This window comes from Hippoglossus stenolepis, chromosome 11 (genome assembly GCF_022539355.2).
Source record: "Hippoglossus stenolepis isolate QCI-W04-F060 chromosome 11, HSTE1.2, whole genome shotgun sequence".
NCBI classification, from domain to species: Eukaryota; Metazoa; Chordata; class Actinopteri; order Pleuronectiformes; family Pleuronectidae; genus Hippoglossus; species Hippoglossus stenolepis.
Genome location: NC_061493.1, coordinates 9,787,949 through 9,810,769, shown reverse-complemented (window position 1 = coordinate 9,810,769; position 22,821 = coordinate 9,787,949). Strand labels below are relative to the sequence as shown.

At 40.8% G+C, this 22,821-nt stretch overlaps 1 protein-coding gene across 2 annotated transcripts; it reads left to right on the top strand.

Annotated features, from left to right (window-relative positions):
- The first annotated feature begins 754 nt into the window (after positions 1-754).
- LOC118118157 (lysine-specific demethylase 4A) lies at positions 755-22,327 on the top strand. Of its 2 annotated transcripts, XM_035171081.2 has the most exons (23): positions 755-935; positions 4,728-4,889; positions 5,181-5,356; positions 5,713-5,827; positions 5,999-6,192; positions 6,877-6,926; positions 7,040-7,143; positions 7,250-7,387; positions 7,493-7,710; positions 8,589-8,755; positions 8,990-9,654; positions 10,026-10,133; positions 10,327-10,459; positions 11,301-11,476; positions 11,680-11,893; positions 12,978-13,057; positions 15,046-15,101; positions 16,920-17,028; positions 17,739-17,930; positions 19,067-19,237; positions 19,394-19,513; positions 19,922-20,014; positions 20,731-22,327. In XM_035171081.2, the coding sequence occupies exons 2-23, from the start codon at positions 4,749-4,751 to the stop codon at positions 20,866-20,868; spliced, it is 3,558 nt and encodes a 1,185-aa protein (XP_035026972.1). In that variant the 5' UTR covers positions 755-935; positions 4,728-4,748; the 3' UTR covers positions 20,869-22,327. The 2 variants fall into 2 exon arrangements, with proteins under 2 accessions (XP_035026972.1, XP_035026973.1); XM_035171082.2 differs by lacking the exon at positions 10,026-10,133.
- Positions 22,328-22,821: the final 494 nt, after the last annotated feature.

The window sequence follows — 22,821 nt, the reverse complement described above, 5'->3', positions numbered from 1 at the left end:
TTAACAAAAGCAAGCACACACACACAATACAGGCACCTTTGGAGATAAAAGTAGTTAGACAAGATTATTTGTTGTTATTATTACAGAGGGACCGCAGGGGAAAGCACAACATCCAGGGGCAGATCCAGGTTACATTAACATTAGTCTCACATTATCTTTCCTAATGGCTTTTAAAGCGTAAACACATTTCTTTGCCTATCATTATAGAATCTACTGTAACTTAACCAAATCTCAAATAAATCCATGGGAACATTGTTTGTACTTTAATCCAATATTTATTATTCAACAAAAATAAAATAGATAACCTAGTGCTGATTGAGAACAGTTACATAGTGATCTACAGTGTATGAAACAACAGAATATCTATTCCGGAATATATATATATATAAAGATGTGTCACACCCTCTTTTTAGTTCATTTGAAAAATGTTCTACTGACAGACACATACAGAGAATCCATAGCAAAGAGAAGCATCTTTTCTCCATCTTCTGTCAGCCTCATATTGCTCTTGTTTGTATGTGATGTTACTACTCGAGCATTTTTACCTCAAATGGTCACAACTTCAGGCTCACTTTACTGTATTTATTGTATTTATCTTTCTTTAAGGTTTTCTATTCTAAATGTTTATAGAAAAGAGTTGACTATTTATTATTTTGGTTAGTTAATTCGACAATTTTCATTCATTACAAATAACTTTGATTTGAACTGTGGAGCCATGAGAGGTGCGCTGTGATTGGCTGAGCGTGTCCCATGCGTGTTGTGGTAAACAAGATCCGAGGAGCGTGTGGTTGCGTAGACGTGCTAATGGAGGATCCTCTCAGGGGGCTGAGTTAGCGAGCTGTCTTCTGTCCCCTCTGCTCACTTCTGCTCTTTCCACTGACCGCGAGGCGTCTGCGCCGCCGGGGACAACTTCGGAATCAACCCGAGAGCAGGTGGTGAGTATCCGCCTGTCGAGTTATGTCACGGCCGCCGCGCACTGTTAGCTTCTTAACTCACAATGCTAACCCAGTGGCTAAACTAGCCGGAACTGCTCTACAGCTAATGTCGGTGCAAGGGGTCGGGCGGAGTCTATTTCCTGGGACAGTCTCGCTTGACTTGGCGAATGGTGGTTTCACTGTTTGTATCTTCTGTCAAACCCAACAACTGTCGAACTGAGCGTTTACTAATACATCAGCTGACATTGTGTAACTGATAAAGTGTCTTGACGAGGACGTGGTGGCGGTTTCTGTCCAAGTTTGCGAACAGCTCACTGAGCGAATGAGTTGGATAGCACGTAATCAAGCTACGGTGGAATATGTAACGCAGGAAATAGTCCCATCCCGTCCTGATTCTAACCTGAACTAGCGAGCTAACGCTAGCCGTGGCTGCTGTTCTTCTTTGAGGCGACGTGAATACACGTTGACAGACACACGGTGGTAATTTACACGTTTATTTGAGATGTCATGTACGCGGCTACAACTAAATGGGATTTGAACACCGCTGCTATGCTAACAGGAGAGCTAACGATGGGCTATGTGTCAGTTGATATTCGCTACCCGAAGTAGCTCATGTTTCTGTAGCAGGTGAGCAGAGGAGCTAATGTTAGCTTCTGCGCTTCAGGCCGAATTAAAGAGCCGCAGGTTGAACCAATCAGGGCCGGTTAAAGCTGCTCCCTGCCCCGTGCAGGCCAGCCCGTCCCCCGCTAAACCGAGGGGACCCCCACGAACATGTTACTCACTACAGACGCACAGAATTAGTTTGTATTATTTAATCAAGCCACAGAGATGCAGGTCAAACTCTGAGGTAAAGTTATTTAAGTTGTTTGGCTTTGACGTTTACATTTCAATTCACTAGATGTGGGTTTTTATTTGAAGCAGCACCAAATTGCACACACTCGTAAAATATCAGTTCTACAAACATGGTTGATTTGTTTTAATCGATAATCAATTATTCTCTGATAAATCAAGGAAAATGTTGAAAATGCCATATCTTGCAATGTTAAACAGTTAAAGTAAAGTGAAAAGAAAAAAAAACCTGGATCCGCCCCCTAATCCGGATCTGCAATACAATTGGGTTCTTCCCTGACCCATGCCCCATCTATCCACTAAATTTGGTGCTAATGTGTCCAGTAGGGCTGGGTATCGCCTACAACCTCACGATACGATACGTATCACGATACGGAGGCCACGATACGATACGTATCACGATACACATAGCTTTTGAATAATGACCCCGTCCTGCACAGAATTTACTACAACAGTTGTTTTTTATTATTCCATATAACAACAAAGGCAAAGCCTTAAGGATTGCACAACTTAAAACACTTAAAATTCTGGCCAACAAAGATCTCCAATGTTAAATAAAATAATTCTCCTTCAACTCAGAGTTATTAATAAATGCAAATAAAATATTCCTTAACTTTTAAACTTAAAATAGCCATAATACTCTGGTTTCACTTGACTTTAAGTGCACTTCCATTTGCTATAAGAATGTCCACAGCAAATCAGTTCTTTTATAAAGACAAAATTATAATAAAAAAATAAATAAAATATTTTTTAACAAACTTAAAATTGGCCTTGTACTGGCAGCTAAGGCTTAACATGTTTTCAGATTTTTGTGCAGAAACACCAGTTGATCCACATGCTCAGATTTCAGAGCACTCCTCTGAGCTGTAACTATGTCTCCAGCGGTGGAGAACACCCTCTCTGCGGCAACACTTGTACCTGGGATGCAGAGGGTATTCCTAGCTAAGTTAGATAGTAAGGGGAAAGCAACCTGGTGCTCCCTCCACCAACTGAGTGGATCCCCAGTAAGAGCCAATGGCTCTGCCTCTTTGTATTTCTTGATTTCATCAAGTGCCTGATCATGTAGTGACATAGGTGAGTCTTGTCTTTGGGAAGAGAAAATGTCTCTCCAAATAAATCTGCTAGAGCACAGGTAGAGTCCTTTCTTCTCTTGCAGGGTGGGGAAGAACAAGTTTTTGCCTTTTCTTGTTCTGGTACATAGTTTTTAGTCTTTGGTCTTCTTCCAAGAAGGGCAACGCTTTAAAGCGTGGATCTAGTGCTGAGGCGATGCACAGAAAGGATCTGTCGCTCACGTATCTCTTCCCAAGATCCCCGGATACGGTGTTTTTAATGTCCCTCGTAACGGCCGAGTCTGTTGCTTGGACATGAGCGCCGTTGCACAGCTGGGCATGCAGCGGTGCTATAACAGACAGCGTAGGGGTCTTTTCTTCTGACATAACGAGTGTTGCAACTTTTAGCGGCTTCAGGGCTTTAGCCACATCTTCAGCACAGGCCAGGTCCGCTTCAGTTAAGGTCCACAACTCCTTGGCATTCTTCCGCACCTCAGTGGAGAGTAATGCTGCGCAAATTGCGGGCTGCTGCTCTAAGCGCTCCAACATATCACAGGCGCTGTTCCATCTCGTAGCTACATCTGTCATGAGCTTGTGTTCGGGGAGATTAAGTAGCTTCTGCTTTTCATTCAGGACATGGCTTGCAATTGTGCTTTTCCTAAAAAAAGCCACGATGCTGCGAATTCTTCCCAGTAGACGGGAAACAGTGGGCGTCTTGAGTGCCCGTTGAGCGGCCAAATTCAGACTGTGCGCAAAGCATTTCACGTGCACTAACTTCGCCAATTGTGCCGCGATTGTCATATTAGAGGCATTATCTGTCACCAACACAGGATCCTTGTCAACAAGCCCCCATTCATTAACCACGTCCCGTAGCAAATCTGCAATATTTGACCCGGTGTGGCTTTCAAACATAGCTCTGGTCTGCAGGACGTGTGAGACCATTTCCCAGTCTGGAGAAATATGGTGGCATGTGAGAGTTACATATGACTGGGTTGCTCTCGACGTCCAGGCATCACATGTAATGGCAACTCTGTTTGCAGAAAAGATCGCTTCAGTCACTTGTTGCTTCACATCTGTGTACAACTGGGGAACTGCAGTCTCTGTAACGAACCGACGAGTGGGGATTGTGTAGCGTGGCTCACACTCATTAAGCAGTTGCCTGAAGCCTTCTTATCAACAACACTGTACGGGCGCAAGTCTTTACATATAAAGCATAAAAGTGCATTTGTGATCTTCTTAGCCCGTTGGGATGTTGAGGGAAATTTTGAGTTGAAAGCCTCATTCAGGGTTGGTTGAGACGACACACGCTGTGTAGTACCTGTTGCTAGCGGCTGATCAGCGTGGTGTCTTGTCATGTGAAGACGGAGGTTGGTCGTGTTGCTGCAGTATTTTACTTTGTTTCTGCATAGCTTGCATATTGCATGACTCATGTCCAATTCCCGACTTCCTGGTGTCTGCAAAAATCCGAAATGCTCCCATATCTTGGCCTTGAGTTTTACCGGCGGTGGAAACAGTTTTTCACTGTTTCCTTCCATGTTTGTTCTGGGTTGAGACGTGTGCTCTTTTTGCCTAAGCTGCCACCTATTGGCTTCATTGTGCACTGCACCATAGGTGATGTTTCGTTTTCAAAACAGCCGTCACAGCATTTGATGCCGTATCGATACAGTAGCATCTGCATCGATGCGTGCATCAGCAAGGAGGACGTCACGATATATTGCCATATCGATTTTTTGAGCACAGCCCTAGTGTCCAGTAGTTTTTGGTCAATCCTGCTAAAGAACAGACGAAAACATAGCCTCCCTGGCTGAGGTTATGATGGACGGGTTTCTTCAAAACATAAATAAATCTGAATGGCATATCATGAAATCACAGTTTCTCCATTTACAATGTACAGGCTTGGCCACTGAAGTTTGGGATGGCGTCTGACGTGGTTTCCCAAAACCATGGTTCCAAGGGGATCATGACTTTCTACCCGACTGCTGAGCAATTCAAGAACTTCAGCCGCTACATTGCTTATATTGAGTCCCAGGGAGCACATAAAGCAGGCCTGGCTAAAGTGAGTACTGAAGTGCATGTGTATGGTCACATTCACAACCATCGTGGGGTTAATTATGTGTTTAGTACAATAAGTGGTGAGCAAATTTAAAACTAAAAACTTAGAATATGACAAATATCAGTATCATCTGTTTGACGTTTTGTTACATTATATTTCATGAACATGTCAACACTTGCTTGTCATATACCAGTACCTGTCGTAGAAATGTATTCCTCCAACGTATGCTGGTAGATGATCTTCAAATAGTGTTAAGAAAACAGAGTGATTCACTGTTAACTTTCCTCCCGAAAGATTGTCCCACCAAAGGAATGGAAACCTCGACAATCTTATGATAACATAGATGATCTGGTGATACCTGCACCCATCCAGCAGGTGGTGACAGGCCAGTCGGGCCTTTTCACTCAGTACAACATTCAGAAGAAGTCAATGACCGTCAGAGAGTTCCGCAAGATTGCCAACAGTGACAAGTAAGAATTGCACATTTTTTTATAATTTTAATGATAGTTTTTTAATATTAATATATATTTTGTAATTTTCAGTTAAAGTAGCGTGAAATGTTTGCTGTAGAAGATTAAAATGATAAAAATATTCAAGAAATATATAGTTTTCACATTTATGCATTTTGGAAATCAGGTCATCATTTACTCACTTAGCTGTCTGTTCCCAGTAAAATCAATTTTAGCCTGGAGTCATCAAATGTTTTTTTTATGCCACTGTACTAGATAATCTGTAGTTGAATACTCTCAACTGTTTAACATCTTCTGATACTGAAAGGGCATTTATGGTGTTGTGACTAATTAACTGTTGCTCATTCCTTGTCTAGGTTCTGTAGTCCACATTATGATGACTTTGAGGAGCTGGAAAGGAAGTACTGGAAGAATGTGACATTTAATCCTCCAATCTATGGAGCAGATGTTAATGGAAGCCTGTATGACCCTGTGAGTTGCCATCCTTTGAGAGTTCTTGATGTATTGAATATTTATCAGTAGTGATGGGTTCTCTGTGTTGACCTGATAAACCTAGGGCGCTGATTATGTTACCAATCAAACTGGTTTTTATCACCTTTATTTCTCATGTATTGATCAGGTGTTATTGTTGTCTTTCTGTAGGACGTCAAAGACTGGAACATTTGCCATCTGGACACCATCTTGGATACCGTTGAACATGAAAGTGGCATCACTATCGAGGGAGTTAATACACCCTACTTGTATTTTGGCATGTGGAAGACCACCTTTGCATGGCACACTGAGGACATGGACCTCTACAGTATTAACTACTTGCACTTTGGACAGCCCAAATCATGGTAAAAATACAAACAGTTTTTTACTTGATAAGATGCAGAATGAAAGATTTTTATTTTTACACATGCTTATAGAATTCTCACATTCCTCAAAAATGTTATGAAGTTGTTTTCCTACCGCTGCTGGAAACCTGTGGCAGGTTGTCTGCTTTTAGCTCTAAACTAAACCTTCTCTTCCACATGGAAATGTGTTATTTACATAAGTAAAGACCCTTTCACAACCAGAAGACAGGCTTCCTGTTTCATATCAATGGCAGTACATCATTAAAGCAGCAGGGTGTCCTATCCCAGAATGCTTTGGTTTTAAAAAGAAATTTAAAATTTGGCTCCTACTCCTTTTCTACTGGTTATTAGAACATCAATACACCACACTAACCAATCAAATCCAAACATTGAGTTGAACTGTTTGCTGATGTTAAGTTTGAAGTTATCTAAACCAAACGTGCAACTGCCCCAGCTACATTGAAAGAGCTCAAATCTTGCACACTTAAAGGAAATGTACTTAATTTAATGGCCTGACATAACATGTAATAAGTAGACAAAGCAGTTAGCCAATCAGCTACTATAGGGGCACCACCAACTTACCGCTGTCATGTAAACAGTGTTGTAGTGGATGATATCTTTGTTGTATTTTATCTATGATCTGTCAGTTTATTGTGAATGAGAACTCCATTTGACTGTCTTCAGGTACTGTGTGCCTCCAGAGCATGGGAAAAGATTGGAGCGTCTGGCTCAAGGTAGGAGAGCAATGGAATATTTTCTGTTTGTGTTTACAGTATAAATCTTTTAACTGTACGAACCTCCTGAACCTCAAAGTGAACTAACATCCATCTGCTCATTTTTCTTTAAGGCTTCTTTCCTGGTAGTGCCCAAAATTGTGAGGCCTTTCTGCGGCACAAGATGACTCTCCTCTCACCCTCTATCCTGAAGAAATATGGCATTCCGTTTGAAAAGGTAGGTGAAGATTAACTGTTTGTTTGCATTTCCAACCGGAATCTGACCCTATGACTAAAAGCCAAATGTTTAAACCATAGTAAGTGTTTTGTTACTTAATCCTCAGATGACTCAGGAGGCTGGCGAGTTCATGGTTACTTTCCCCTATGCCTATCATGCTGGTTTCAACCACGGCTTCAACTGTGCTGAGTCCACCAACTTTGCCACCGAGAGATGGATTGAATATGGCAAACAAGCAGTTTTGGTGAGAACTGCCAAATGGAAGCATAAGAGACTTACACTCGTTATCTTTCAAGTAAAAATGGAATATGTATTTTTAAGATTGAATTTACATAATTTGAATCTTTAGTGCTCCTGCCGTAAGGACATGGTGAAGATTTCCATGGATGTATTTGTGAAGAAGTTCCAGCCGGATCGTTATGAACAGTGGCGGGCAGGACGAAATGTACCCATCGACCACTCACGACCCACCCCGGAGGCTAAGGAGTTCCTGGGGGACTCTTTAAGTGACATCCCCAGCAACAGTTGCTCAGTGGAGAACTGTGGAGAGGACGGAGAGCGGAAAAGGTGAGTCACTTGCAGCTAAAAAAAGTGTATCCTTGTGTATAAATGTTTTCTTTTTGATGGGTTATACAGTGAGATCTAGTACTCCTAGTTGTTTTGCACTTCCTGTTGGGTATACTTGTGGGTGCGTCAGTCTTAAGCAACCCAAGCAGTTTTGATAATTCAATTATTTCGAAAAAAGATTCTTCAGTTTTTGACATTATCAATTTTTTTTATATTTTAGGACGCAACCTCAAATATTATGTGCGTGTGCAAGAGCTTTATCTGAGGCACACATAGCTGAAGTCCAGTTTCACTTTCCTTGGTTTCCAGCAGATGGCAGTAACAACTCTTCAAGTAGTCTTAAAGCCCTCACAACCTCACATGACACCAAGATCCTTTCTTTATGTTATGAATTTCCATTCTCAATTTTATTGTTTCAGTGAGGTGCATGTTCATCTTATCCTCTATTCTGTAAAGGGAATACATGTTCGTGTTTTAGTGTTGCATTTTTGTTTTAATTGGTATTTAACATAGATCTCCACTGTACTATGCCAGTATTTGATTTTATATGCTGTTAAAAAATAAAGGCAAACATCTCGACAGACCAGGTGATAGTAAAAGATCATTTAACAATAACAATTCTATAAACAAGTTTTGGGGTTGGAACGTTTGGAGCTTAGGGTATCTCACCACATTCAGTGTCAGCAGTCCTTTGACAACTGTATGTATTGTGCTTTCATTGTTGATATACCCAGAGGTATTTTCTACTAATGAACAAAACATAATGGTTACATCCTGTATGTCCCCTACTGATTCATTTGTAAGTGAGCGTGTACTGTTTTTGCTAATGAAAAGCTTTTCTGTTCTCTACCCCATGTCTGCATCTGGTCTGTCCTCAGCATGACACAGAGGATAGAGACCAAGAGACACAGGGTGTGCCTGGAGGTTCCTAAGGAGGTTGCTCCCAAGGATGAAGATGAGGAAGAAGAGGAGCAGTATGGGAAACGTCCAAGGCTAAGCCTCATACCTCCACGTACTACGCCACAAGATGGCAGGAGAAATAAAGGTATTATTATCTGTTCTTCATTTTACTAGTTTCCTATAGGGTATTAACATTATATTAAGGATTTGTCCAATATTCCCTCCTATTTAATAAACATAAATCTCTAGATTAAAGAGTGTCTACATTTTTCGTGTGTCTCATAACAAGTTTCAGACACCGCTTTGCTTTTGGGAGAAAGAAATGCGAGTTCATCTTTTATCCTGACTTCATGAACAGACTTCTGTCTTTAATTTACAGGTCCACCAAAATTGGTTGTCACGCCGACCAAGCTCACTTTAATGGATCCGTTTCACAGATGCTTGACCCAAAGTAACAGTGATGCAGGCCGTACGCCTCATTACACCAAGACTCGAGCACCTGCCATCTCCTCTCAGTCCCACACCAGAAACGGACATCTATCAGCAGCTCCTGCATGGAGAGAAGCTTCAGCACAGCCTTCTCGCAAAATGGGGGTCGCCAGCCTGCTCTTCCACAGGACTTTGAGTCCAAAAGACACTCTCCAGGTGCACAGCTACACTCTAGAAAAGCAGCGGCAAACTCACACACAGCTCCAGGTGCACAGCTATGCCAGAGAGCATCAGCCCCGTCATCTCCAGCACAAATCCTACACACAGACTCAAACACAGGTACAGTCTTCATTACAGTCCCCGAGCTCTGAAGCAGCAGAGCAACAGCAGGAATCTAAATTCATTATTATCAAAATGGCACCAACTAAATCAGAGGCGCAGAGTCCTGAGAAGCAGGACCAGGAGGAGGACAAACCCGAAATATCAACGTCCGTTGAGGCTCAGCCTAAAGTGGAGGAGCCGGAAGTTGAGCCTGAGTCTGCTTCCCCTCAGATTCAACCACAACCACAAGAGTTGAGCAACATGGGGAAAGAATCTCCCAAAAACAAGAGAAAGGTCCGTGTTCATATATTTCTTACAAACACATCGAAGGTGTGACATAATCTATGTGCATGAGTGGCATATACATGTTTTAACACAGATCATGGTGTATAGTGCATTCACTGTCTGCGGTTCGCCCCCTTCTTGCTTTGTAATACAGATGTATATGTCTGCATTAAGGGGAAATACAGCTACACTTTTTGGAGGCTCTGTACTGATGCAATTTCCTTGCATGGTGTTTGCATACTAATCTCTTCCAGCTCAGTGTGACCACTAACAAAATAATTTTTGATGATTTCTCTGGTGGTGGCAGAAAACTGTTTATCAGGCATTATTCTGCAATATACCACAAAGTTTGGATGTTAATAATGCTGTTCAAACTACAGAGTAACCAATGCCCGCTGGCTGATTGTGGCATTACCATCCTGAGAGACACCATTCCTCTCCAGGAACCAGATTACAAAGAGACGAAGGTGGTCGCTCAGAATCATCAAGTAAGTAGCTGTCTGCTGTGATCGAGTTCTCAAAAGGGATGATTAGACCTAATGATTTACCAGGAAATGTATGCATACAGTACAGAGCTCTCAACATGCCTCAAAATAGGGAAACTTCATAGCAGCGGATGTTTAAGTAGATTGTTTTTGATACTGTATAGTTCTTGTTTTTAATTTGGGTTTTGTTCTACAGTTGTTGCTCCAGCAAGTGTCAGAGGAGCAGTCGTACTGCAAGTCAGTGGCGAAGAAGCAGCAGCAGCAGCAGGAACAGCTCCGTAAGCTGCCTCGCCACCACCCTCTAATCAGAGAGGTGCACAGTGATGATGGTGAGCACAACATTGATCCTAGTTAGTTTATCGTCTATAGTTCATTAATAGTACTCTGAATTTACTGAAAAAATTATCTCATGATATCAGCCTGAGTCCGGCTTGGATACATTTTTTTAAACATACACCCACAAAGCTCCGAACTGGACCTGACCCGTTATCTCCAAGTCAAATATGGACAGTCCCCGACCAGTTAACATATGACTTGCAACCCATCCGTCACCCATGATTAAAACACACATGTTACAGACACTCGCATCAACTGCAGTGGCTGAGTTGTGTTCTTGTGAAAGTATCTGTCTATTGTTGCAGCACCTCTTATCCTGCAGCCATCTGTTTCCTCTGCGACAATGTGTCTAGCTTGTGGCTATCCAAAGCTAATACCTTGTGGTGCTTTTTACAAGCAACAAAGCCATTGAGAACATATTCACTACTGGCTGTTTCTGTCTTAAGGCGATCCATTATAATGCACTAGCTAGTTTGGTGTTAGTAGTGACAGTTATTTGAGCTGAAGTTAAGTGGTCAAAGGTGCTGTAATCAGCTTTCACAATAAAATAAACCCTTGTGGATGACTAGGTTCCACATTAGCTAATTTAGATGTTAAATACTGCACAATGTTTAAAATTTGCTATTCCTCCAGAAAATAGAGGTTAAAGTTCTCCACCACTGCTTGCCTTAAAAAAATTTGGGAATTTATTTAAATATTTTTTACCAGTCACAACTTTTTTTGAGGGTTACCTGTCTGTGACTGACCTGGTACAGGACTCTAATATCATGTCCTAACCCCATTCTGTACGATTTCTAATGTTGATGTCGTTTTTTCCTCTTCTCTCATATGTAGAAATGTTTGTAGATGTGGAGTTCGAACAAGAGGAGAAAGAGGACTGGGCGAAGCCACTAACCCAGCTGTGGCAGTGTCGGCCTTATAACCATGAGGCAGAGAAGGAGTACAACAAGAGCATGGGGCAGCAGGCCCCCTACTGCTCCATTTGCCTAATCTTCCACACTCACCATCAAGTGAGAACTAAAACATTTCATGTGGTCATAAAACTACTTCTGTTGTTTAATCGTAATTGTTATTCACACCCTTTTCAATCTGTATTTATTCATAGTTTATAAATACTGGCATTTATATGTTAAAACACCAATAGAAAACAATGCAATGGCTGTTTGAAATCATGAATAAACATCTTCGATGTTTTTCTTTTTTTCCCCTCAAGTCTGAGTCCAGTAGTGGGAGTTCTAGCATCAAGTTAGTGAACCGCCCAGGTGGCCGCCAGAGGTCCAAACCGCTCATCCCTGAAATGTGTTTCAACACCCAAACCAGCAAGACCAATGAGAGTGAGGAGGGACAGCTGTCGAACCCTCACATGGGAGAGGACGGGACCAGCCTGCTAGTCAGTTGTGCTAAGTGCTACGTCCGTGTGCACACCAGTAAGCTCCGTTTTATCTATCTTTTTGGGGGGGTGGTTTAAGGAACTTAAAATTAAAGTAGAACAAATGGTATACAAGAATGTAAATTAATAGTTTAAATTTTCTAAATGTAAAAGAAAGAGGGAAAGAAACAAAAAACATTACCTCCAACATACCTAGGCAACTACCCTAACCCTAACCCTTACCACACAAGCAAAATGTAACGGCGAGTACACTATTAATTTAAAGAGACCTGCTCCAAACTAAAATAACTCCGCTAGCAGTAAAACCCTCAGTGACATCACAGATAAGTTAAGTTCCAGGGACCATTTTTGTAATTTAAAACTTTCACAACTTTGAGCTTATCAATAAAGTTAAATTGACTTCCCACACATGCGAGTAGAGCAGAGCATAAACCATTCTAACTGGCTTAAAGCATGTAGGCACATTCCATTATTGGTGTGTGGAGTTGCGCTGGGAGGCGAGGAGCCGCTCTGCATCAGCAGGGTCCGTGAATGTACACGAGGTGCCATCCACCGTCATCCTGAAGCGAGATGGGTGGAGAAATCCCTAGCGGATTGTAGCTGCCTTACACTTCTCCCGTGCATTGTTGAATTTCTTGCGTTGACGTTTTATGAAATATATTGTGCATACAAAACATTCAGTTACTCTAAAAAGTACTGTTACAGTTGTATCAAAAACAGCACTAAAGGCCATACATGCATTATGGATGAATACACAAACACAACTGAGGAACATTAAATTATTCAGCAATCAGTGCAAACAGCTCTTGCACACACAGCACAAATTTGTTGTTTTGCTGAATAAAGTGGTGTTGGTAGTTAAGTTAAAGTTGAGCTTTTATTTGCAATTCTTTCTTACTTTAATCGTGCCTCTTGAAAAATATTTAATTTTGATGTAGTCGTTTCTGTCTTTTTAGTCTAATCAGTTGCGTTTCATTCTTTTAAATCTGAAATTACTCCTCAAAAGCAGACAAACAAATAAATCTTGCTCTTTAAAATAATCAGCCCAACAGGATAACAAGCTGTGAAATGAAGCACCAGAGGACTTAGTGTGTGACTTGTGCTTTTCTCTTCCTGTTCAGGTTGCTATGGTGTGTCTGGTGATGAAGCAGAGCTGGACGATTGGCTGTGTGCTCGCTGTGAGGCTAATGCCATAACTGAGGTCAGTTCATTGGTCCCAAATGGCTACAGAAGACAATGCACTTTTTTTTTCACTGTTTGTCATATTGAGAAGAGACACATTCATATATACAACAGTAGAGTTGTTTTTTCCCATTCCACTGTCAGGAAATCCAGCATCACAGATCATGATCAGGCGTAAACAGAGGAAAATTACTTTGAAAAGCCAAGAGATGTTATTGGTACATCTGTGTTTTACTTAAGTTTCAGTCAAAAATAAACCTTTTCCTGATGTTGAATATAATATACTGGCCTTAGATGTGCAATATCTACAGTAGTGTAAGTGATTCTCTTACACTGTAATGAGGGAAAACATCGGGTTTGAGACAGGCTCAGTTAGTTTTCTCTCAGGCTCTAACAGAAAATTGCATCCTGTGACTCAAGTCTGCAGGTCTGTTTTCCTGATTACACAGTTAAACAAAGTTGGTCTAAAAAAGCTTAAAGGATAATTCACCCAAAAATGAAACTTCACTCATGTACTCACCACTATGCCGATGGAGGGGTGGGTGAAGTGTTCGAGTCCACAAAACACTTTTTAGGATTAAACGGCATTGCAGCAAAATCCAATATAATTAAAGAAAATGGCGACCACTTCTTCAAAGATAAAAAAACAACAGAAAAAAAATGGAAAATGCCTCCATACTGCTCCTGTGGTGTCATACAAGTGTCCAGAGGCCACCAAGTACATTTACATCATGTGTTTAGTCTAAATGTCCTCTGTGATCCACAAACAAACGCGGTTCTGGAGGAGGATAACAGCGGACATTTAGGCTAAAAACATGTTGTAAATGACACCGTTTTGCATCCAATTTAAATGACTGTCTATATTTTACGTTCGAAGAATTGGTCAGCATTCATTCAATTGTATTGTATTTTGCTGCAATGCTGTTTACCCCTGTAACTCCAAAAGTCTTTTGTGGATTCAACACTTCACCCACCCCTCCATCGGCATAGTGGTGAGTAGAGAATGTGTGAATTTTCATTCCTGGGTCAACTCTCTCTTTTTAAAATGAAGATCACATGTTGGTACATGATGTGACATTAAGGTATTCATGTTGAAGGAACACCTCAGATTTATGGGTCTCATGTTGGAAACCTGGCTCTCCACCTCCTTTATTCTGAGGCTGTTGTTCCATTCCTTTTGTGTGTCATTGTTTTGGGGGGATTTGTTTTTCCCAACCTTGTTTGTAAAATGTGTCTTTTTAAATTTCCTTTGCCTTTAGCATTCCTGTCTGCTCTGAACAATTGGAACACATTCTGGGAATGTGGCCAAGTAGTGATACAAACACTTGCCCACCAGTGGGCAGTGTTCCACTCTACACTTCATAGTCATGCCTCAAAGGACTCCTGCTGTTTTGGTTTTCATTTGTCTGGCTTTTCAGTTTTTTTGTCTATGAGCTGAAAGGTGATAAATATGTGTTTTAGGATGGTTGTTGTTTATTTTATAGATTATTGGAGCATCTAATATCACATTTTTTCTCAGAGGAGCTTCAGCAACATTTATGTTATAACTGTGGTTAAGAGCTACGTCAGTGTTCAGCATGTCTCTATCAAACCCCCTCTCTGAAACGGGCCACTCATTACTGAGTCGGCTGACTTTCTTTTGAGGGTTTTCCGGATTGACAAAACACCACAGGAAAATATGTAAAGTAAGTCAGTGTGTGGAGAAAGCCATGACAGACATGTACTGTGACAAGTTCAAATACTGTTGTCACTCAACAGCAGCACTTTACAAGTCAAGTGAACTGTTACTGATATATAGGCAAAGTGAATATTTTTTATTCAGACTTTTTTCTGTTTACTTCACTCGCTCATGTTGTTCTTACTGAACCTGCCATCTATTTACAAGTGTCACTCTGTGGTTCACTTATCTGATCCACCAGAATGTACTGAATTATCACCGTTTGAGCTATTAAACATACATTATTTAGATGTGATGAAGAGGTCATTGTTGTGTGTTTCTTCCTGTAGGACTGCTGTCTGTGTTCCCTCAGAGGTGGAGCTCTGCAGAGAGCCAACAATGACAAGTAAGTAATACAGCAGGTAATAGTGCTACCACCATAGAGAAGAATTAGCTCAGTTATTACTTTCAGGATTGCAACATGAGAGCACTCTAAAGATTTCTGTGGTGCTAAGCTGCTATCATATCTTGTTGATAATGGTTAATTTGGAAGAAGTAGAATATAGAAAAAGCTTGTGGGAACTCAAAATACATTTGCATTCGCTTTTGCTTTCAGTGTGTGTGTCTGTGTGAGTCTGGTACACTGCAGATTTCTACCAGTGGCCTCTGTTCATTTTAGTTTGACCGCAGTAACTCTGCCTGTTTCTTCAGTCTGTTACTGCCGAGGTCCATCTGCTGGATCAAGCACCCCAAGCTAAATGCGCACACACAAACAACACACATATGCAAATTACTTGGAACCAACTCCAGACCTATAGACAGATGTGTATTTTTTACTATCTCCTGTTGTACAAAAATACATCTAAGCTTGAGATCTCTGCGTAAAAGTCTATGATCGATTCCTGAGGCGCAGCTGAAAACTAGAGGTGAATGTGTTCTCAGTCAGAGCCCTGAAGCTATGGAACGAGCTGCCTGAGGAAATTAGGTCAGCACAACCTTATTTTGAATCTCTTCGTACAACTTATGTTTATTAGATTTTTTTTAAAATTGACTCCCTTTTTGCTTGTGACACTCATTGGTCTATTGTGTTTGCTGAATAGTTTTTATGATCTGCTCGTTTGAACTTTTCTTGTGTGAAACATTTTGTTTTATGAGTTTAGAGAAGACTGGTTTACTACAGTTTGGATTATAATAAAAATGTATTTCTACCTTCTTTTTTTTTTCATTTCTTGCACTTTATATTGGTAATGTAAAGTAATGTTTCCAATATATTTTTTACATCACATAGTTTTAAATCTCCACAAATGACTAAAGGTTCACTTACAGGCTTTTACTCAAGCTTTCAAGAACACCTCAGTCTTTCACAGTGAGTGGAATTTTCTCTTAATATAGAGATACAACGGCTATCTAACCCACGTCTACAGTATCTATCATGCAGAAAACTGTCTCTGAGAAAACTGCTGAGGTAGACAGGGCTGAAAGTGTGGGAGTTGAATTTTTATTTTACTGTTCCAAAGGTCAAGAAGGTTCTTTCACACTCGGGTGTCACAGTCATGATTTGAGGGAATTTGTGTTTGAAGCTTCTTCATGACATAACCCTAACACCTTTGCTGATTTTTAATTTAGAATAAAATTGGCATTGATTATATTATTTGTAAATATATATTTGTCACTTTGTACAAAGTCTAATACTCTATATAGTTCCAACGTGGTCCTTGTAGTAATGGTAGTAATAGATTCTTAGGGTTTATACAAACAAGGCCAAAAGTATTCAGACAGTTACAAAGATGTTTTCATCTCAGGCTTTATGTTGTACATTCAGTTGGAAATAAGTAAATTAGTGGATACTACATTGATGTCTCAGCTTTAATGTTGGTTTACATCAATGTAGAAAAAAGTGTGGGAGATCTTGCTCCTTTAACAGAACCATATGGGTTCAAAACTCATTGGACACTTGGCTACTAAATGTTCGTGGTGCAGCTGTGTGTGTACAAAAACAGCTCAGGTCACATGTGTCTCTGAGTTGAACTCAGATCGATGGGATGTTTTCTGTAAATGTGAGGAGTGATGAAGAAGAGATGATAATAGTTCTGAACCTTGACTCTGTGTCCCAGCAGTACAGGAGGCTGTACGAAAAACACTTCTGCTTTAACATTTGCAGAAACACTTGGCCCTGGACGTTGAACTATTTGTCCTGAATTGACTTCATGTTTGTCTTACACAGGTGGGTTCATGTGCTGTGTGCCATCACTGTGCTGGAAGCATGCTTTGTCAACATCACTGAGCGGAGCCCCATCGACCTCTCTGCAATACCACTGCCACGGTTCAGACTGGTAAGACTCCTCACAGTTGGAGTTGTATGTTTGATATGACGTTAATAGGTTCCTGCATGGGATTAAACTGCGACCTTGCTTTTTAGCTCTGTTTCTCTCTAATTTTAAAAGTTCTTTGATACATATATTGACTGTCAGTAAATACCACATTGATTTAATGTGGTTGCAACCAAGCCTATTTACTTGTTTTTGTTGCATTCCACTCTTATCATTCATATAATTTTACCTTTTCTTTTGGCATGATTAGTCAGTTCTTTTTTACTACTGCCAAACACAGGAAAAAAAGAGATTCTTAGTAAACAAGGGTGTACTCTGGGCATCTGGTTGTGATTCTCACTGAAGACAAGCACTTCTCCAAAGTGAAACTTACAGTTCCACTTCTCGTCTTGGCGAGAAGTGGATCTCACAATAGTTGGCCCTGTTTCCATTGTTGTAGGTCTCGATCTCAGTGGGTCCACTTCTAAATAAGTACATAGGATGTGAGGAGCCAATCAAAAGGAAGTTGTGTAATTTCCCTCCAGCATGTCTGTCCTCCAGTTCATGTCTGTCTGCCTCTGTTATTTCCCTTGATTTATTTTTTTTGGTCTCATCCTCCTCCCCACTGGGCTTGCTTCCTTTCTCCTCCTTTCCTTCCTGTGTACTTCAACCTGTTACCACCTCCTCTTGACCTCCATTCTCCCTTCTCGCCTGTGTCTTTGTCACCCTGGTAGAAGTGTGTGTACTGCAGGAAACGGATAAAGAGGGAAGTGATGGGCTGCTGTGTCCAGTGCTCCCACGGGCGCTGCTCCACGGCGTTTCACCCCACCTGCGCTCAGGCAGCCGGGGTCCTCATGCACCCAGATGACTGGCCCTTCGTAGTCTTCATCACCTGCCACAGACACAGAACGCCTGTCATACCTGAGGTAATATAGTAAAAAAAAAATATTTCAAGCCAATACTTATTTATTAGATGCAAAAACTCACTTAACATTTGCATTACTTCATGTAGTTGTGCCATTTGCTTACACACTGTTGCTCTGTGTCTGAACTCAGTGCACAGCTCAGAATAAGATGTTTAGCTGAAAGGGAAGCTGGCAAGTCAGTAATGTAATGACTCTTTAATCATATGCCCTTTCTCTGTTTCTAGAACTGACATGCATGTTGTAGGAAATGGCCAAGTTTATCCATGCTTATTCTGTGTTTACTTCTGAGAGTACAAATGGCAGCATTTCCACTTTAGGAAATTTCCCAGGGAACTAGGAACCTCTGCAGGAACAAGGACCGGCGTCTAAATTAAGTTCTGGGGAAATCTTTTTACCCACCAAAAGTCCCTGCTTGAGGGTAGTAGTTTGGAAGGAACCTTTAGAGCTCACACTGCTGAAGATGACTGATTGGTCGAGTACTCCTTTTAGTCTTTTATTTAAGCCGATCCATCACAGCAATAGCTTATAAAAACCTGTGTCTTTAAGAGCGTTTTGGGCATTTTGAATGTTTTGTTATTAGTGCTCGTATCATCGTAATCATTAAATTTTCAAAGCAGTGAATCATGACAAACACCCACTCGACTTGACTATTTTACTGTTTTTGTAGATTTGCTTGATAAAGCGTCATTCTTGTTGTATAGTCTTCTGCATTACTGCCAGCTGGTGGACGGGAGCTTGTTGTAGCTGTCGCTTGTTGATGCATCATCAGGTTGCCTCATGTCCCCTTCCAAGATACCTTGAAAAAAGGTTCCTGTGACTAAAGGTTCTGGGTACTTTTGAACAAATAGTTACTTTGTATGTGTAAATGTCGCTTTGACTCATTCATGGAGGGAGACAGAGATCCGGTTGCTCTTATCAGATGCACTGTGTGTTTTGTTCGATGAAGCAGAGAGAGCCGCACATTTTCATTTACAAATGATTGACTAAATGTTGTTTTAGCCACTATAGTAATCTAATCTTTGTAGACCTGTGCTGTTTATTACTTTATAAACTCGGCCTTGTCTTTCCTGTGACATAAAGCAGTTTGTGATCATAAACATTTCATACATACATAACACTCTGTTTCTGTCCTTTAGCGCAACAAGGCATCAATGAGGGAGTTGGCAGTTGGACAGAAGGTGATCTGTAAATACAGAAACGGCCGTTACTACCACAGTGACGTGGTGGAACTGACCACAGCCTCCTTCTATGAGGTTGTGTTCGATGACGGGTCTTACAGCGATAACCTTTTCCCTGAGGACATCGAGGTTAATACAAATATACATTTTTTTTGTAGCTGAGGGTAGTGGATCACAGATAAATTAAAGTGACAGATATAAGCCACAACAGCTATAGTTTCCTCAGATCATTTTCCATATCTAATGTGCAGCCTGAGTTCACCGCTTGCTGTGATGTGTTTGCAGAACCGGGACTGCGTCCGTCTCGGTCCACCCACCGAAGGTGATGCTGTTCAAGTGCGATGGACAGATGGGCTGATATACGGAGCCAAATTTGTAGCATCACACTCCATCCCTATGTACCTGGTAAACTCTCCCCTCCCTCCGAGTCTCTGACATGCATATACTGTATCTAACAGGGTTACTCAGTTTGTCCAAACCACATCACAAGAAGCTGGGTTATGTTCCTCAATCTCAAACTGGGGGTGGCCTGTGTTTAAAAATGAACTGTTGGGACACAATTGGAAATATATGAATATGTGATGTCTTAAAGAAAAGTACTTGTATGTGTGTTAGTTTACTTTTACCACCCAGTTTATTTACCCATGTAAAGTGATGAACTGCAGCATGTGTATAAAGGGCTGAAGTTCATGTCAGATAGAATGACTCTTTTAAAGCCGCATTGATGCAAATACATGTGGTTGAATTTTAATGCACATAATTTGAATGTCAATGGATTAACTTGCACATGTTTGTACATTTGTGTACATTCAGGTAGAGTTTGAGGATGGGTCACAAATCTCTGTCAAGCGAGAGGACATCTACTCTTTGGATGAGGATCTGCCTAAACGAGTCAAGTCACGAATGGTAAATTTAAAATCATTTTTTGCAAAGAAAAATTTCAATGAGGTTGGAATCTTAACATTTATACACCTGATGCAACTTGTGCATGTATATAGTGTAACTTTTATGACTGGGTGCGATGGTTGCATGCTTCTCCCTCTAGAGCCGGATTAAACGTCTGTTTTCTATATGATGTCATAGTTTTCAAGACTTGTGACTAATGAAGTGCATTGAGACTCACTGAAATGCTCTTGGGAAAGATGAAAGGCATTATAGGAAATAAAGTTTGTGAGAGCTCTTAGCCTGCCAAAAAAGTTGCATTTCAGACATTGGCTGAATATCTATGCGACAGGAGCGATATTGAAACAGATAGTAGCTGTTCTTCATTGACGAAAAGAACGATAACAATGAAGAAGATTCAGATGTTTGTAGGAGACATGTTTGAGGAGGAAGGAGAGAACGCGAGCTCAGCGATTTTGCCGGCTTAATTCATTTAGGAAAAAAAAAATGTTCATGAACCTAAGGGAAACGACAATGATTTACAATGAAAGCCAAATGTTTTTAATTTCATGTCTATCTGCTTAGGAGACAGAGAAATTCAAGTTTTTCTGTTATCTCTCAAGTGGTACATTTTTAGTTCATGCCTCAGGTCTTATTGGGTTAAATTAGGTCATTATATGATTGAGATCTGTAACAACAATAAGCGCTGATTTTCTCTACCTGTTGTTTTTGTTCCTCAGTCCGTGGCGTCAGACATGCGTTTTGAGCTCTTCTCACAGAGCGGCGTCAAGCAGAACTCCAAAAGGCAACGGGTCATCAACTCTCGATATAGCGGGGACTACATCGAGCCTGTCATTTACAGAACCGTCATGGAGTAATGGCATTTCTCTCACCTCCTGCTTTCCATCAGCACCACTTCTTCTCTTCCACCTCATCAACTCACCACAGAGAGCTAGAAGTCCTCTCTGCTTCTGGATATTGCTGATAGGAACGACCACCCCATCCTCACCCTCCTCTTCCACAGCCTGTCTGGCTACATAGTTATGAACTACGGCTGGGACTTTAGATGACTTTTGTTTGCATTGTATACATACCTGTAAGACCCCTGTTTTCCATCGAACTCCGTAGATTATCTTCTTCTTCCCTCTCATTTAGATTTATTGTTTTTCTCAGGAAGAAGCCATGCAGTGCTGATTTAAATATGGAAACTGTTGTGCTACCTACCTGAGGCAGGATGTTTACTTTTTCTCTACCACCACATTAAGAAGTAAACACATGGTGGACAATGGACTGTTTTTCCTAGTACGGATATTTCTTCTGCTCTTGACTTACAGACTCATTTTATTTTCATAATTATTGTCATTTCCAGTGCTTGGTAATGTGGCTTTAAAGGAAGTGTGATAATGGGTCAGTTTTTAATTATTTTTCATCAAGGACAAAAGTCATAACTGTACAATTTTAGCCAATCAGCTGTTGACTACCAACTACAATAAAACAATATAACTGATCAATTTGATTCTGTTTTGACCCCAAAGAAACTAAATGATGCATTCAGGTCACGTGCTGAAGCATGTGTAGATTGTACCAGTCTCTTCATGCATCACATTGACATGGTTCACAAGCCTTTCTTCTCATAGGAACATCAGCGTGCATCTACTGTGAAGAGAACTAGATGTGTGTTAGTGGCCCGAGCCTTACATTTGAAAGGGTCAAGCGTACTTTGGTTTTTCTAAAGCTCAAGGTTTATTAAGACTATTGTAATTATTGTTATTATACTTTATTTATGCGAGTGCATTACATTTGAGAACAAAACTATTTTTGTCATGTCCTTTTCACGATCTGTAGAAAACCTGAGATGTATTTATATTTATTATATTGATGGGTTTCTGTTTAAATTTGTAGGCTCGCCTTTCCTTAACTGGAATTGAAGGTGTGAATAATCTGACTCAAGTCCCTCTTTAAGCAAAAGCACTTCTTGTAACCTGCTGCTGTGGGACGCGTTCTATTTTTTGACATTTGGACTCCTGAGTTTAGACTGTGTTTCTGATCAATTCTAGCTCTAGAGACAAATGTTACCAGGTTATAGTTTGATCCCAAATAAACAACCCCATTGTAACAGGAAGTTTTCTTTCATGTCCAGTCCCTTGTATCTTCTTTGAAATAGTCTTTAGTGTATTATGAAAAGATGCTGGCTGCAGGCGGACACCTGGCTGCTTATGTCCATGTCATGGTGACTGTTGTGTATTTGGTTTCATTTGGGCTTATGTCCAAGGTGGCGTTAAATCTGTGTACTCTTTGTAAACAGCAACTCTTTGAGTAAAGTTTGAGCTCAGAAAAGCCCCTTGTATAATTTATTTTCTCTGCAACTACCAAACACTTAAAAACAAGTAGACGAAAGCATCAACATTCAGGCAGCATTTCTATTGGAGCCATTCTATCAGCATCAGAGAACAGCACTTTGTAACTGGTGTTGATGTTGGATGTGTGCGCCAGAGGGCCTGCAGCTGTGCCAGGGCAGGATTAGTCTTGCGGGGGCCACTGCTGGAATTTGATAAGAAGGATGGTTCTTCCCATCTCTGCACAGTTTACAACCTCTGTGAACTGCACTGTGTCATAATAACCACTTCATGATTTATCAAAACTACCAGCCTTACAAATACACTTAAGCTTGAGTTGATTAAATATCACGTTTGTGCGAAGTCATCAGGAGAACTCTTATTCTGGAGATGAACTTTTCCTATAAAGCACCCATAACTGGTGTTTAGTTAGTTATAATAAGAGAAAACATCTAATAATATGTAGTGATACACAAATCATTTCTTGCATTTGAA